This window comes from Hippocampus zosterae, chromosome 13 (assembly GCF_025434085.1).
Source record: "Hippocampus zosterae strain Florida chromosome 13, ASM2543408v3, whole genome shotgun sequence".
Classification (NCBI taxonomy): domain Eukaryota; kingdom Metazoa; phylum Chordata; class Actinopteri; order Syngnathiformes; family Syngnathidae; genus Hippocampus; species Hippocampus zosterae.
In genome coordinates, this window is record NC_067463.1 from 22,204,495 (window position 1) to 22,220,606 (window position 16,112).

The following is a 16,112-nucleotide window of genomic DNA, read 5'->3' on the forward strand; positions in this document are numbered from 1 at the left end:
TGAACACAATGAAGCACTACGTTAGCATACGAGCCGAAATGAGATAGGCTGACACAAACTGACGAGACGTCACACATGGGGGGGGGGGGACAAATAATCACTCAACTATTTGATCGCATACTCAAAAAACAAAACAAAACAAAAACAAAAAAAAGCTACGCTAACCACTTTGCTAACACCTCCGACAAACTCTTTCATTTGCAAACAAATCGACAAGAACTTTTCGCTTGGCATTCCGGCACGGATTTCCATTTATTGTTCGACATCGCCGAAGGGGTGGGGGGGCTTTTTTTTACCTTCGGAGCCGTTGCCATAACGACCTGGCCGTAACCATCACCCCCATGTCCCCCCCTTGCTGAGATGACATTTCACTTTGGCCCCGGTGGATGCTCCCCGCGGCGGCGTTCAGATCACGCCGCTGAGGGGGCGTGTGCACGTGCGGGGGCGGGGGGGTGCATGTACGCCGGGTCCTCATTAGAGGTGCGTGTCACGCCATGTCAAAGCAGGACCGCTGCTGTGTGTGTGTGTGTGTGTGTGTGTGTGTGTGTCTCCCCTGACAAACACGGTATCTTGTTACCATCTCCCACTCACCACCATCCTCCCCCCTTCTCTCCTGGGCCACCATATTTAGATCACACCAGAAAACACACACACACACACACACTGTTTGGTGTGGCTGACTTTGTAGTCAGCCAATCCTCCATGAAGCATCTCCAGTTGGTCCATAACGCCGCTGCTCACCTCTTGACTGGCACTCCAAAGAGGGCGCACGTAATTCCTACTCTGCCATCCCTTCAGTGGATCATTTGAGACTTCTTTTGAAGATCCTACGATTTGTTTTCAAATCTTGAGATGGCCTCGCCCCCCCCCCCCCCCCCCCCACATTACCTACCCCGTGTGTCTCTGGTGTGTGGACCAGACGCTATTAGAGGGTACCGAAGACTAAGCAGAGGCTCCGAGCGGGATGGAGTCTTTTCCGTTGCCGCTCGCTCTCTTTGGAACAAATGTTCACCAAGAGCCCCCCCACCTGACCCCCCCACCCTTCATCTTTTTCATGTGACCGGAACTCGTTCGCTACCCGCCAACGCGTTTCAGGATTAGGGCGTTTAGGTGCCGGTCTGAGCGCTACTCGCATTTTATAGCGGAGTGACTTGTCATCCGCCGACCCCCCCCCCCCCAAAAACTAAATAAATAAACAGTAATCAGAATTTTTAGACTAGCGGGGGAACACAGAATATATGATTGCAAAGCAGACGGTTGCCTAGCTCTTGGAAAATGAAGGCAATCAAGTTTGAAATCACACACACGCAGCCCCCCCCCCACCGCCGACGGCGCCAACTCACCCGGTGAGCACGACCACAAAGTCCATGACGTTCCAGCCGTTGCGCAGGTACGAGCCCTTGTGCAGCGCGAAGCCCAGCGCCAGGATCTTGATGCCCGACTCGAAGCAGAAGATGGCGATGAAGTAGGGCTCCGTGTCCTCCTGCGGAAACAGGAAGTGAGGAAGCCGGCGAACCACACGGTGGCGCTGGAGCGCGCGCGGACGCTCTTACCAGTCGCTCGGACAGAGGCGTCTTGTCGTCGTCGGGCAGGTGCTGCTCCAGCGCCAGCACGATGCAGTTTGCGATGATTGTGGTGAGGATCATCCATTCGAAAGGAGTGGGCGGGGTCAAGGCGAAAAATAAACGTACTCGCGCGGCTAGCATTAGCATTTCATACACGTGGATTAAAAAGGAAAGTGATGAAATGAAGAAGAGAACCCCCCCCCCCAAAAAAAAAGATCCAGTGATTGTAGCTTCAAAGCAAAAACCGGACTTTCGGTGCTTTATCTGCCGTGGGTTTTTTTTTTTGTGGGTCTATTCACGACGCACATGTCAAACAAATGAAACCTGAAGTGAAAACTTGGCAGTGCAGCCCGAGTCTTTAAAAAATTTGGACAAGACGAATTTGGACAAGCATGAAACTTTACGGCCAGCCTCTGCCGACACACCACACACACAAAAAAAATGTCAATTCAACTTCCTTGTAATTTTGTGCCGTCCATCTGGCTCATGTACGTGGTTCAATTTTGGTAGCAATACAACAGATCATTTGAAAAAGTCGGCAAAAATAAATTGCATACTGTAAATAAGTGAGTTGATCACGACCTGACAGTCGTTCCCACCAAATTTCACTTTGTCAAGTGAAACTAGCTTTGGGAGCCAAATTATTTTCCAAAACTCTGACGGGCACTTACGGAAAAAAAACAAAAAAACAAATTCGCATATCAAGTCAAGTCATCAGGATGAAACATTGCTGGCGTGCTCAGCCGATCGGCATCGGCAAAACTTGCAACTTCCTTCCGATTTCGCATTGTTGACTTTCAAACTTTCAAGCACTTTAAAACAACCGCCGCTGTATACGAAATGGAGCGAAAAGAATTCATTCAATTTTTGGTAGCAATCCAACAAAAACTTGAAGCAAAAAATTTGTCACAAATTGCCCCCCACCCTCCATGTTAAGCACGCCTAGCAAATTTCTTACAACCAAGTGAAACTGCCAATCTGAATTTCTCAAAAACACTCGTTCTCGGGGACACGACTGAACCAAATTCCATATTTCACCAAATTGACCTTAAAAACGACTTCTTGTGGGTTCGATCCTGACTCGGGCCTTCCTGTGTGGAGATTGCATGTTCTTCCAGTGCTTGCGTGGCTTTTCTCCGGGTATTCCGGTTTCCTCCCGCATTCCAAAAATAAGCACGGCAGGCTGATTGAACGCTCCAAATTGTCCCGAGGTCTAAGTGTGAGCGTGGATGGTTTTCCATCTCTGTGTGCCCTGCGATTGGCTAGCAACCGGTTCAGGGTGTCCCCAACCTACTGCCCGTAGATAGCTGGGATAGTCTCCAGCACCCCCCCCGCGACCCTCGTGAGGATAAAGCGTATCGCAAAATGGATGGATCGATGACTTCTTGTAACACTTTTGCGGGTCTGCTCACAAGTGACAAATTTTTGTCGCTAAGCGAAACCGCCTTTGGTTGCAGCATTTTCCGAAAAATTCTTTTCCGCACCGCCACAGCCGCACAGAAGCGGCATCCAAGTGTTTTGTTGCGATGTGCGCGACTCCGCGCCTGAGTAACGGCCGCCGGAGGGGCTCCGCCGACTGGCTACATCTAGACGGATCAAGCCTGCGCCTAATTGGTCGGCCATTATCCTGTTAGCTTAGCGTGCGCGCGTCTGCATACCAGACGCACAGTTGACACCGACCCGACGGCCCGAGGATGGCCCTCGGTGCATCTTTGATGTGAGACGATGAGACAGGTGAGCGGGCCAGATACTAACAAGCCCCACACAGAGTCGACGCGGCGGCTCAGAACCTTGCGGTGGTCTTCCCATGCGGCGCGTCTTGATTTTTAATCGCTCCGGTATCCGTGTGTGTGCGTGCGCGCGCTACATGCTAGCCTGCTTGAGCATCTATTATTCACGAGACACTCTGCTGGCCTAACAAGCTGCTGAAAGCAGGAGGCAACGCGGGTGCGTCTGCGCGAATGCTGCGCCCATCCCTGCGCTACTTTCTTCGTTCACGTGTTCATATTTTTGGTTGAACATGTTGATGACAGGCGGCCCGGTAGTCCAGTGGTTAGCACGTGGGCTTCACAGTGCAGAGGTACCGGGTTCGATTCCAGCTCCGGCCTCCCTGTGTGGAGTTTGCATGTTCTCCCCGGGCCTGCGTGGGTTTTCTCCGGGTGCTCCGGTTTCCTCCCACATTCCAAAAACATGCGTGGCAGGCTGATTGAACACTCTAAATTGTCCCGCGGTGTGAGTGTGAGTGCGAATGGTTGTTTGTTTCTGTGTGCCCTGCGATTGGCTGGCAACCGATTCAGGGTGTCCCCCGCCTACTGCCCGAAGACGGCTGGGATAGGCTCCAGCACCCCCCGCGACCCTCGTGAGGATCAAGCGGTACGGAAAATGAATGAATGAATGAATGAATGAATGAATGAATGAATGAATGTTGATGACATTGATCAAAGACCGCAACGTGGTCAACCGCCAGGGTTAGCAAGGCCTTCTCGCTGGCCTACAGATTTCATTCCGGACAGTGAACGCTCCTTATTTTTTATTTTATCTCTTGGGAGCACTGCTTCCAGTGTATGTGAACGTGAAGATTTTCAAGAATTTTAATTTTTTTTTTGCACACTCATACACAAGCACCAAATAAATAAAAATACTTTACGTGCTAACGTGCTAACCAACCGCATCCTGCTAGCAAAGCAACCATAAAGCCGTCAACACACGTGATGGCCGACGAGACGACACACAGACACGCACGCACACACACACACACACACACACACACACACATTCCTGCACTTGTGGCACAGCGAGGACCAAGTAAAAAGGCCTACAAAGCGAGGACCACCCTTTCTGCTTGACAATGGAATGAAAAAGACACATTTCTAGACACAGAAGGGCGCCCTTAGTCAACACACACACACACACACACACACACACACCGAAGTGCGTTGGCATTGGTCATACTCACTAGAAGACTTTCAACGCGTACCCGTGTCTGTTTCAATTCACGATGAACGTTCCGTAAATGAGGACTAGCGAAGACAAGCGTCACATCAGCCCCTTCAACATTTGTCACAAAGCGCCCGCGCGCACGCACGCCGCATGTGCATGCATACAATGCTGCTGCGGTGACTCATCAGGCCGGTGAATCACGCGGTGAATCTGATTTTGAATCGGACTCTCTCGCGCTCGCTCGCACGCACGCGCAGGGTGTAGAAGACGCAGGGGTGTGCTAACTTTTTCCGCCCTTTCAGAAAAGTGGATGGATGCGAAGGCCGCTTTGAAACGGTTTGATTTGAACTCATCAGACACACTGAAATCAAGACGTGAATTTTCATTTATTTCGGAAACGGCTCCGGCGAATATAAAAAGTCCGCACACCCCTGTTCATATGCCAGGTTTTTGGTGGTCTTTTCAAAACCTTTGCTACAGTTAACGTGACGCGTAACGTAAATGAACTCAACTGAGAAATCTTTCGGAGGTGGGATCCAAACATTTTGGAAATAATTTATCGACACAAATTATTATTTTTTTTGCGGTTCTTCAGACGTTTTTGTGGGTCTTCTCATTTTAGACATTCTTGCCAAATGTCAGGTTGCCAAGCTAGCTTCAGCGGCAACATTTTCCAACATTGATTTTCGCCAAAACGGGTTTTACTTCCCCAGCCATTGAACGAATGGCTTGAACACCAAACTTTCCTATATTCCGTGCAAACGTACAAAATATTCCAACAAGCTTAAATCATTAAAGCTCTTAGTGTCACGCTAACGCCTTTAACGTTCTCAGTTCTGCCGTCCTTCTTCTTTTCATCTCTAATCCATTTTGTGTCGCTGACATCGGCTCCGTCATTCCGCGCGCTAACGTTAAATCCGCATTACACGGGATCAGCCTTGGAAGGAGGAAAAAAAAAAAAAAGAAAAAAACGTTCTCGCCGGTTTCGTCTTCAGGGGAGGATTTGAAAAACTTTAAATGTCATCTCTCTGCTTCCCAGGTGAGCCTCAAATAATTAAGCTGAGCTCGTCAACCCCAAATTCTTAATTAAATGGTGTGAGCGCGCTATGTGTGTGTCCAGAGGATTAAAGACCATAATGATTAACTTTTTCCCCCCCCACCTTCTCCTAACACATTTTTACTTATGCGGCTCCGCCTACGCCCCCCAAAGACCCCCCCACACACACACGCCCACATAATTACCCAGCAGTTTCAAGCTCAATGTTTCAAAGTCTCTTTCACAAACAATGCTAACGCTAGCATGCTAAAGGGTCAGAAAATGAAAGTTCGTTTTGTATATGTGGGTGTGATTTGCCAAATTGTGAGCCAAAGATTCGTAGGCCTAGATTGACAACTTGCCAAATGGTGAGACAAAGCATAACAGAGTAGATTGATAATTTGGCGCGAATTTGCCAAATCGTGAACCAAACATTGAACAGAATTGATTGATTCGTTTTGCTGAGACTCGGATTTGCTAAATGGTGAGACGCAATGTTCAAGAGACTTGATTGATGAATGCTGCAGAGTATTGGACCAGACGGCGTGCTCGTCGACGGCAAATGACAGAGTGACAGCTGTGCAGGAGTGGCTTCAACTTGCCAAAAAGTGAGCCAATGCTGACCAGAGGAAAGCGAGCAGTGTTACAGTGGCTTTAACGTGCCAAATAATGAACCAAAAAGTTTTTTTGTCCCCCTCAATAGGACAGACTCTTATTACAGCGGCCTTGAATTTGTTCAGTAGTGAGCCAATGTTTCGAGAATTAATTGACAAGAGTTGCAGCACTGGCTTGAACTTGCCAAATAGTGAGCCAAGTATTAAGATGCGAGTGCCTATTAGTGCACTGGCCTTGAACTTGTCAAATAGTGAGTCCATGTTCAAAAGAGTCCATAGCCTGGCGTCATCATGGCTTGAACTTGCCAAATAGTGAGCCAAGTATTAAAATGCGAGTGACTATTAGTGCAGTGGCCTTGAACTTGCCAAATAGTGAGTCCATGTTAAAAAGACTCCATAGGCTGGCGTCATCATGCCTTGAACTTGCCAAATAGTGAGCCAAGTATTAAGATGCGAGTGACTAGTTGTGCAGTGGCCTTGAACTTGTCAAATAGTGAGTCCATGTTCAAAAGAGTCCATAGGCTGGCGTCATCATGCCTTGAACTTGCCAAATAGTGAGCCAAGTATTAAGATGCGAGTGACTAGTAGTGCAGTGGCCTTGAACTTGTCAAATAGTGAGTCCATGTTCAAAAGAGTCCATAGCCTGGCGTGATCATGCCTTGAACTTGCCAAATAGTGAGCCAAGTATTAAGATGCGAGTGACTAGTAGTGCAGTGGCCTTGAACTTGTCAAATAGTGAGTCCATGTTCAAAAGAGTCCATAGCCTGGCGTCATCATGGCTTGAACTTGCAAAATAGTTAGCCCAAAGTTGAACAGTCTCAACGAGGGCTCCAGTAAGGTCTTGTACCCACCCAAAAGCTTCACGCAGTACATTTACTCTTGCCAAATAGTGAGCTAAAAATCATCTGGCTTGCATGGCAGGAACGTGCCACAAAGAACCAATGCTGAAGGGAGTTAACTGACCGGAGGGTTACAGTGCCTTGGAATTGCAAAATACTGAGCGAAAGATCAGTGGTTCTGAACCTTTTTAGAGGTACCGAACCCAACCATTTGCAAAGGCTTTGACTTGCCAAATAACAAACCAAAATTGGAACGGACTCCGTTGAACCAGTAGTTAGGCAGAATCAACGGACTCAAGACTCAGACTTGCCAAATAGTGCGTCTTTGTTCACTTGCCAAATAGTGAGCAAGGACTCACCGAGCCGCAGTGGGAACGGCAATACGATTGCCATGGTAACGGTGCGAGTTGCTCATTCCCCTCAGCGACGGCAAAATAACAAGCCCCCCCGAGCTGAGAATTTGACTCCAAGTGCACAGTTGAGGGAGCCTCGGCCTACTCGGCCGCCTTGCCCTCGCTGCCTCAAACAGTTGACCTCTGACCCCGGGCTGTTATTGATGTTGTCGGGTTGACGCCGCGTGTTTGAACCGAGATAGAAAAAAAATATATATAAAATAATCTATCCGGTGCGTGAACGCCATGATTTCTAAAATGATAACTTTGGATCCGTTCCCTGGCTCGGCAGGGCGGTTGAAACCTGACGGACTTTGGACTTTGGACTTGTTTCCCGTTCAAGATGCTTCAACATCGACGGGCCATCGAAAAGGACAAGCGGCGACAGCGCAGGCCGGCCGCGAATAAAAAGCGCCCGTAAGCCAGCGCGGGCAGGCAGCTGCTCGGTGTTTAAGTCAAAGCGTGTCAAAGCGTATTGACGCTGCGACCCCATCGCGCCATAAAAGTCGCTCCTGAAAGCCCGGGCGAGCCTTTACCTAATTAAAGTGTCACTTATCCATCTCCTCCCTTCCTCCCCCCTCGTCTTCATTTCATCCTCCTCAGCGTCTTTGCCCGCCGGGACGCCGTCGTGATTGACAGCCTTGCTGACCTCGGCCCCCCCACGCCCCCCCCCCCCCATTTTTTTTTTCCCCTAGCGAGTGACAGGGCCAATCCGCCGTCTGGTCCCATTGACACGGGAGCTGATGAAGCAGTCGGACGGATGGGTGCAGCCTCCCCCCCGGCGGGATTCTTTGCGTAAAAATGACAACTTATGAACGATATATGCTCAATGGCGTGAAATGGCGCAAATACAACGTTAGCTTGACCGAGACTTGGAACTCAATTTGCTCTCGAATCTCACAACAATGAGACAAAAAAAGGTCTCCGAACGAGCACGTTTTTGAAAACGCGTTCATTCTTGTGTCGCATGTGTGCCTTTTAGGGGCGGGGTCTCGTGAGTACAACAAACTGAAGTTGCTACCGCTGCGTACCGCATACACCTGTTTGCGTTATAAACCTTCTAGAAATGCCACTAAAAGTTCCTCAAATGATCATAGCAAGTTACTTGCCGTTTATTTCACCAAGAGCGCATGTGACTCGCGCAGGTTGACAAGAAAAAAAAATAAACAGCAGCGAATGGGTAAAAAAAAAAAAAAGAGGTGAGAAACAACAGCTACCGCCACCTAAAGGAGTGGAATGGAACTACATCAAGGCAAATTTGCACCAGCTTGGGATTTTTTTTTTTTTTCCTCCCCCAATTCGTTCTTGGTACTCGTTAGTACCCGACTGTGGAACACACCGCTCCTGAGCAACATAAAATCATCTGAATAAACACGCGACATGTGCGCACAAACAGGCGCGGCAGAAGGGGAGGGGGGGGGAGATTGTTGTTGCCATAGCAACAACAATCCGATTGGCAACGGGAGTCATCGTGACAGGATCGTACACGGTTGGCATGAACGAGCGGTGCCAAATAAAGTCACCAAAACCCATCAAGTCGCTCTCCAACACACACCCACACGCACGTACACACACGGTGTGTGTGTGTGTGTGTGTGTGTGTGTGTGTGTGTACGGTGACATGATGGGGCAAAACATTGCACACTGGACCGTAAACACACCAAATGTCCCCTTTTTTTTTGTCCGCTAACATGCTATGTGCACGTGTGCATGTTGAAGTATTATCAACCCAACGTGCGCACACGCACACACACACACACACACACAGACACACACTGCATTTGAGCAGTTAGCATCTAGCTTAGCATGGAATCTTAAATGCTAATCTCTTGTTTACATCTTGAGGAGCAACAATTATCGGTTGTTGCAATACACCGCAGGGATCTGTGATCCGGAGTGCCGGGATGCGGCAGCCATTTTGCATCCACACGCAAGCAGATGGCCAACTAGATGGTGCTATTTCTCAGGTGCGCGCCACTCGACAGCATTTGGAACCCGGCGCAGGGCACAAATCAACTTTCACACGACTAATTAGATTTCAGACTTTGTTTTTCCGAGACGACAGAATGTTCCGACCTGTCCTGTCTTGACAATTAAGCCTATTTTTTTTTTTCCTCCTGCAGGACTCACACGGCGGACTCCCTTATATGGTCACGAGTAATTAGAGAGCACATGCACTCATTTCTTCCCTCTCAGCCTTCCTTAAGCCCGGTACAGTGCTGACCTCAGCACTCAAGCTTTGCCGCTAGCTCGGAATAGTGCCGACGCCCGCACGCGCGCGTTCGATTCGCTTGCCGGTCTGAGCTAAACGCATTGAAAAAGTTGCATCGTGCCTCAAGTAACGCTAACATGCTAGATGCTAAACACACGATTAGATACAACATGCGAAATAAGACACCCTGCACCGCCATTCCGGTTAGCGGTGGCGGATATTTTGAGGAGGGTGTTTCATTTTAAGGGTCAATTAAGGTCAATTCAAAGGTAGGCCACTAAATGAGGAAATACCGCTCGGGGAATTTGATTAGATTATTAACTCCGTAATCTCCATTGCGTGGCAGCGTCGCAAACGTTTGAATTTTGCGATCAGCACAGCTTTTGAGTTGAAGAGAACGATGAGGGAACGTATCATGGGGCGAGGTGTTGAATATTTCTAGGAGGCTGACGCACTGGCGACGTTTCATTTGCTTTAAATGTTTTATTTATATATTTATTGAGTTATTTATTTATTTTGGGGGAGTGAGTCGGGGGGGGGGGCATTGCTGTACATCTGTAGCAAGTTCACTTCACTTTTTCTTTGCATTGGCTTTTTACCTCGAATCACAAAATATTAAAACAGAGATTTGTACTTTCTCGTGTGACGTTGTAAAAATAGGAATCGAGATCACAATAAGGGACGTCCCCGTGCAACGTTGACAAATGTTGGCGTGGAATGAGCGCACTCATTATCAGGGCCCAACCGGCCCATTTGCGCGCTTGCAAAATTGCCCCAAGCGGGAAGGGAAGGCAGCGTCGCATCACTTTGGATTTGAGGTCAGCACAGCTTTTGAGTTGAAGACCACAATAAGGGGCGGGGGGGGGGGTCAGGGGGGGGCATATCTCAGCTTGTCATGCCAATGGGGACAAGTGGGACAGATGGGACAAGTTTTGGCAGCTGACACTGGGGGGTGGTGCTACACGGGGACGAGTTGCTGTAGCGCTTATCCTTATTAGCTTATAATTCAAAATGACTTGATCAGCCCCTTGATTAATTGCTCAAGCTCCAATTTAGCCCCGGAATAGAAAAAAAAAAAATTCCGCCTGCCTCACACGCGAGTAGCGTATACGTCACGGACGTTAGTTTAAAAAAAATAAAATTAAAATTAAAAAATAGTGTCTCGTTACTGTGAAAAGTGATGGCGGTTAAATGATGACAGTTTGTGGAGTGGACGTGAATCACGTTTAACTCGAGCCGGGCAGTGAGTCAGCATAGCTCACCGCATCTGTCGTAGCTGCAGCTGTGTAAATAAATTACCGCCCTTCCTCGGTCTTTTAGATTATTTGACAAAAAAAGCACGCAAAAAAAAATCTTACAATTTCATCATGTTTCCATTAATTAAAAAAAATTCTTACAATTTCATCATGTTTCCTTAAAAAAAAAAACAAAAAAAACCCTTAAAATTTCATCATGTTTCCTTTAAAAAAAAATTTTTTAAACTGCCATTCCGTGAGAAATCATTTTTGGGGTGTGGGGGGTAAACCGATTTCTCCTGCGGAGTATTAACAAAACGCCAAAAACCAGAAAAAGTTTTTTTATCCGCCAGATGAAGAGAGTCTCTCCTTCTATATCGTCACAGGCAACACATTTTCACTTAATTAATCACTTAATTAATGATTAATTAATCACTTAATTAATTTTTTTTGTGGGTCTTAAAATGCCCCCGAAACTTTCCCTACCTCCGTTGGCGAGGAAGAACTCCAACTTTGAACAAGTTGTACAAGGCGCCGAGCAAAAAACACAAAAAAAAACGCCAGAGCGCTAGCTTGAACAAGCCCCCCGGCGTCACGGCAACCGTGGCCGGCACACCCGCGCGAAAGCGACTTTGCAAGGATATGGCCACTCGGTGATCTTTTTGGCGTACTTCCTCACCAGGTTGTCCTCGCTGAAGATGAAGAGCGAGCGGTTGACGGTCAGGCAGCTCTGCCGCACGGGGATGGGGTTGTACAGGGCCATGGTTCGGGCCCTCTGAGCCATGGACTGCTTGTAGATCCGCTGCGCCCCGGGGGCGCCCCCTTGGCGGCTGCCCCCTCGGCCGGCGCCTCCTTGCCCGCCGCCGCCGCCTCCTCCTCCTTGCCCCCCCTGTCCTCCTCCGTACCTGTTGGGGAGCTCGTCCCCGAAGCGCGCCATTCTGCACACAGCGAACGGCAGAGGTTAGAGAAGGGAGCCGAGAGGGACGCCTCCACGTGCCTCCTCCTTTGCTGGAGAGGCTCTCCTTCAGTGGCGGGGAGACACCTCCGTGGAGGTGGGCGGGGGAGGGCGTTTATGTAATCTACTCAAAAAAAAAAAAAAAACATGACAAATAAACTCCGTTTGTGCTGGAGACTGCGTCGCTGCCCCCCCACACCCCCCCCCCCTCGCCTTCCTCCTCCTCCTCTCAGCAGCCTACCGCATCCTGAGAGCATCCGCAGTTGGCTTCCCCCCCGTCGGTCCAGTGAAGCCCCATCCGCCACCACCACCCCTCTTTTCTTTCGTTCTCTCGCTTCTCCGTGGCAGGAGGAGGAACCCCCCCCCCAAAAAAAAACACAAATCGGCAAAAAAAAAATAATAATAATCTGAAGAGAGTTTTAATAATTGATTGACGGTCCGCCTGGCGAATATCCGCAATGTTGCCGCGCCGCGCCAGCTGGGGGGGCTTCCCCAAAATCCAGCTGACATTTGTTGATGTTTGATGATGGACGGTGCGGCACCCCCCCTCCCTCCGCCCGCCCCCCCCCAACTCTCTCTTTCCACCTCCTCCTCCGCTTCTTCTTCCTCCTCCTCCTCCTCCTCCCCACCACCACCACCAAGGCGTCGGTCGTAGCTTTTGGGCGTGATTGCTCGGGGCGCTTAAATCTCCTCACCTCTTCTTCTTCTTCTTCCTCCACCTCCTCGTGAAAAAAGAAGCTGCTTCTCCACAATCATCGATAATCCAAAATGCGGAGAGGAAGGGGAATCCTGGCCGCAGACCGAGCGCAAGAGGACATCGTCCTCAACGGGGAAAAGGGAGCGTTGAAGCCCTCGTCTTCATCATCATCATCATCATCATCATCTGCCGCCAAAAGGTGCGCGGAGGAAGCGGCCCCCGCCCAGCGGCATCGCTTTTCAGACCACAACGTCTCTCTCTCTCTCTCTTTGCCCCCCCCCACCACCACCACTCCCACCCCTCTCCTCTCAATCCTGCTTTTCAATCTGTTTCTTCCTCTCCTGCCGCTGCTGGTGCGCTCGGGGGGGGGGGGGGCCGTGGTGTTGGCGCTGCGCGCACTTTGCATCCGATCTGACGAAAGCAGAGAGAGAGCGCCTCGCGGATCGGCGGACAAACCTGGCAGTGCGCAAGCACGCGCGCACCTCCCCTGAGCGCCCCCATCGCCCCCCACCTCCCCTCTCCTGACATTAAATAAATAAATACATTGGGATTTCCAGGTCAAAAAGTTACAAAAAAAAGTTCATTATCAGAGGCGACCGGGATACAAAATACAAAACTGGAAAAGTGCCCACGACGTAATTCAATTTTTGTTTTTGTATGTTTGAAAGTCTAAAAAAAAAAAATGGTCTCAATATGTTTTGGAAGTGGTAAAACCGAAAATTCCACACATCTGATCCACGTAAAAACGAGGACCTGACTGAAAAAGATTTGATTTGAGGCCAGCGCTGGTATTTGGCGGAGTAAAATTACGATAATACAAAATAAAATAAATACATAAATAATTTCAACAGATTTTTTTAATATATATTTGAGGTGCCAAATTAATGCATTAATTGCGATTAATTAATTACATCACATTTAATGCCTCTTTTGCGGCGTTTTGCAGTCTGTTGTTCGGATATTTATTTAGATTTTACGAGCGTCCATGTTTATTTTCATTTATTTAAAAAAAAACATTTTATTCATAAAATATTCATAAAATATTCATAAAAATTCATAAAATTCATTTTATTCATAAAATGTTTTTTTTTATGTGGGTCATTTTTGCACGATGCTGGATATCACCCAATGGGTTTTCAAGAAAATATATTTTAAAATGTTTAAGATGTGAATATAGAGACAATAATCAACCCGCACTGAAAGGAATTTTTAAAAAACAATAAAGGAATGTTAGACCAGTTTTTGATTTGTGTTTCTTTTTTTTTTAATTGTAAAATCATTCAAACATGTTAATTTTGATATTCGCGCCATCGTGCTGTTTTAAATTTTAAAAACATGTCTTGATTGAAAATGTGAAAAAAAATAAAGGAATGTTATACCAACTTTATATATTTTTTAAAATAAATTTAACCATATTTACAATGTAGGAACATGTGTACAAGGTTTTAAATGCTTCTGACATCACCCTATTTTTATTAACAGTTTTAATCGATTAAAAAATTTTTTTAATGAAAGCTACATACACATACTAGCCAATATTTTCATTTAAAAATTTTTCGATGTATTTTCTTTCTTTTTATCAAATATGCCTCAGTGAGCTCTAATGTTGCAGTTCGTTGGTGAGAGCGATTGGCAGCAGGCTAGTTTGGGCGCGTTTTGTTTGTCTTTTAGCGGACCTGCATTTATTTTGAGGATATTTTTGAACTTTTTGCTGTTATTGTTATGATTTTTTTTTCTCCTCCATCTTCCTCTCCCTTCAACTCCGCCGAGCCTTCTGCCGGTCTGGCTGCACATTTGACTGCTGTTTGAAGCTTCCCAAAGAGCCGCTTGCCAGCAAGCTGTCGCCTGCACCCACACAAAAGTGCAATCTCTCGCTCGGACGCTTTTCTCCTGAATCAAAAATTGAAAAAAAAATGAAAATAGAGGTGGACGACAGTGTTTTCGGCATATTTTCAAAACGCACTGACATCTTTCCAAGGCCTTTCAAGCGGCCTCTTGCCATCTGTCAACAGCTAAGAAAGGTTAGCGGTTAGCGTTAGCTTGGCAAATGAACTTGCATCTTTCTCAGGTGGACTCGGCCGCTCTGTCCCTCAGGAGGCAATTTAGAATTTATAAAAAAATTGTTTTAAAAGTCAACAGAAACTTCCTGGCCAGAGGGAGTTTCCCCTGCTCCTGTTGAAATGAAGCGCCGACGCAAAACCTTGCTAGCTTGAACCATTTTCATGTTGCCATACAGTAGTTAGTATGGATCCTACAGATTTTTTTTTCCTCTATTCTCGCTGCCATTTGGTTTAACTTCAAATCTAGATGAAGTATTCAGTACTCATGGTAGAGTAAAGGATTTTTTTTGGGGGGGGGGGGGGGGTGAAGAAGTAACATCAAGGGTGATACACACAATCGTAAAATGGAAAGAAACGTGTACGAAAAAAAAATGCAAAAAAAACCCCCAAAAAACAACCTTTTTGGAAGGCGAGAGAAAACCGGCGCACCCGGACAAAAGCCACGCAAACTCCACAAAAGAAACTCAGTCAAATCAGAGCATAATTCCATTTTTTTTCTGGTATATGATTTACAAATCAGACCGACGAGCCGTCAGCGCTAACCCGCTCGAGCACCGGTCGGTGTTTTGCAAGTGGTGATGGCGTTGCGCGCTCTGTCTGCACCCGGAGCACCCGGACAAAAGCCACACAAACTCCACAAAAGAAACTCAGCCAAATCAGAGCATAATTCCATTTTTTTTCTGGTATATGATTTACAAATCAGACCGACGAGCCGTCATCGCTAACCCGCTCGAGCACCGGTCGGTGTTTTGCAAGTGGTGATGGCGTTGCGCGCGAGCTGTGTGCGTCATTTGATTCCCGTAAAAAGGGCTGCAGGCGCGATAAAAGCCCCTTGCCCATCGCCGCTACCGGAAGCGCGGCGCGCTGTCGGGAATAACGAGGAAGGGGGGGGGGAGGAAGAGCGAGGGGAAGGTGCGTGCCACGGAGAGCCCACTGCTTGGCGCTGGCATGGCCGACGTGACGCGTGACTTATTGACGACGTTTAAAGCTGACGATGTTTTTTTTTTTTTTTAATCTATGTGAGTGTACGCGTGTCGGCACACAGGAAACCCCCTGCTGGAAGTCCTAGTACCTCCCTGCTTGAGACCGCCCCCTCCATACCGAAACCTTTCTGCTCCATTCACACACTCTGATTTCACACAGCAGACACACACACACACATGAGCTACGTCGGCGCATTTTTTTTGGTGCTTGAATGTTACTAAAATGGAAAGTCAAGGCAAAATTTGTCTTTCAAATTTTAGACGCCGTTGAGTCCTACTCGTCGAAACAATGCGATTCATTTTGCGTTTGTGGAATACGGGGAAAGCGGTTAAAACGCGCCGGCTTTGGTGGCCATTTTGAAACTTGCTGTCGGCTGAAAATGACATCACAGTTGCTCAGGGTAACAACCAATCATGGCTCAGTTTCAGCAAACAGCTGCTACTGTGATCTGTCGCCGACGTGTTTTTCTGTGAAAATGTCGCCAAATGAACATTTTCAGTGTTGCTGATGTGCCTTTTCCCACATGTGACTTTCTTCTGGCTTCTGATTGGCTAAAAGGGCGTTGCTCCAAAATATACTTTGCG

General features: G+C 47.7%; 1 protein-coding gene across 1 annotated transcript in view; it reads right to left on the reverse strand.

The window, feature by feature from the left end:
- The window catches only part of cacna1ab (calcium channel, voltage-dependent, P/Q type, alpha 1A subunit, b), a 73,702-nt gene that overhangs the window by 55,894 nt on the left and 1,696 nt on the right, over positions 1-16,112 (reverse strand). Inside the window, exons 2-4 of the mRNA XM_052084607.1 lie at positions 11,477-11,770; positions 1,554-1,659; positions 1,344-1,483 (exon numbers count right to left, since the gene is read on the reverse strand). Coding sequence (XP_051940567.1) covers positions 1,344-1,483; positions 1,554-1,659; positions 11,477-11,770 — 540 coding nt within the window. The remainder of the gene's footprint in view (positions 1-1,343; positions 1,484-1,553; positions 1,660-11,476; positions 11,771-16,112) is intronic.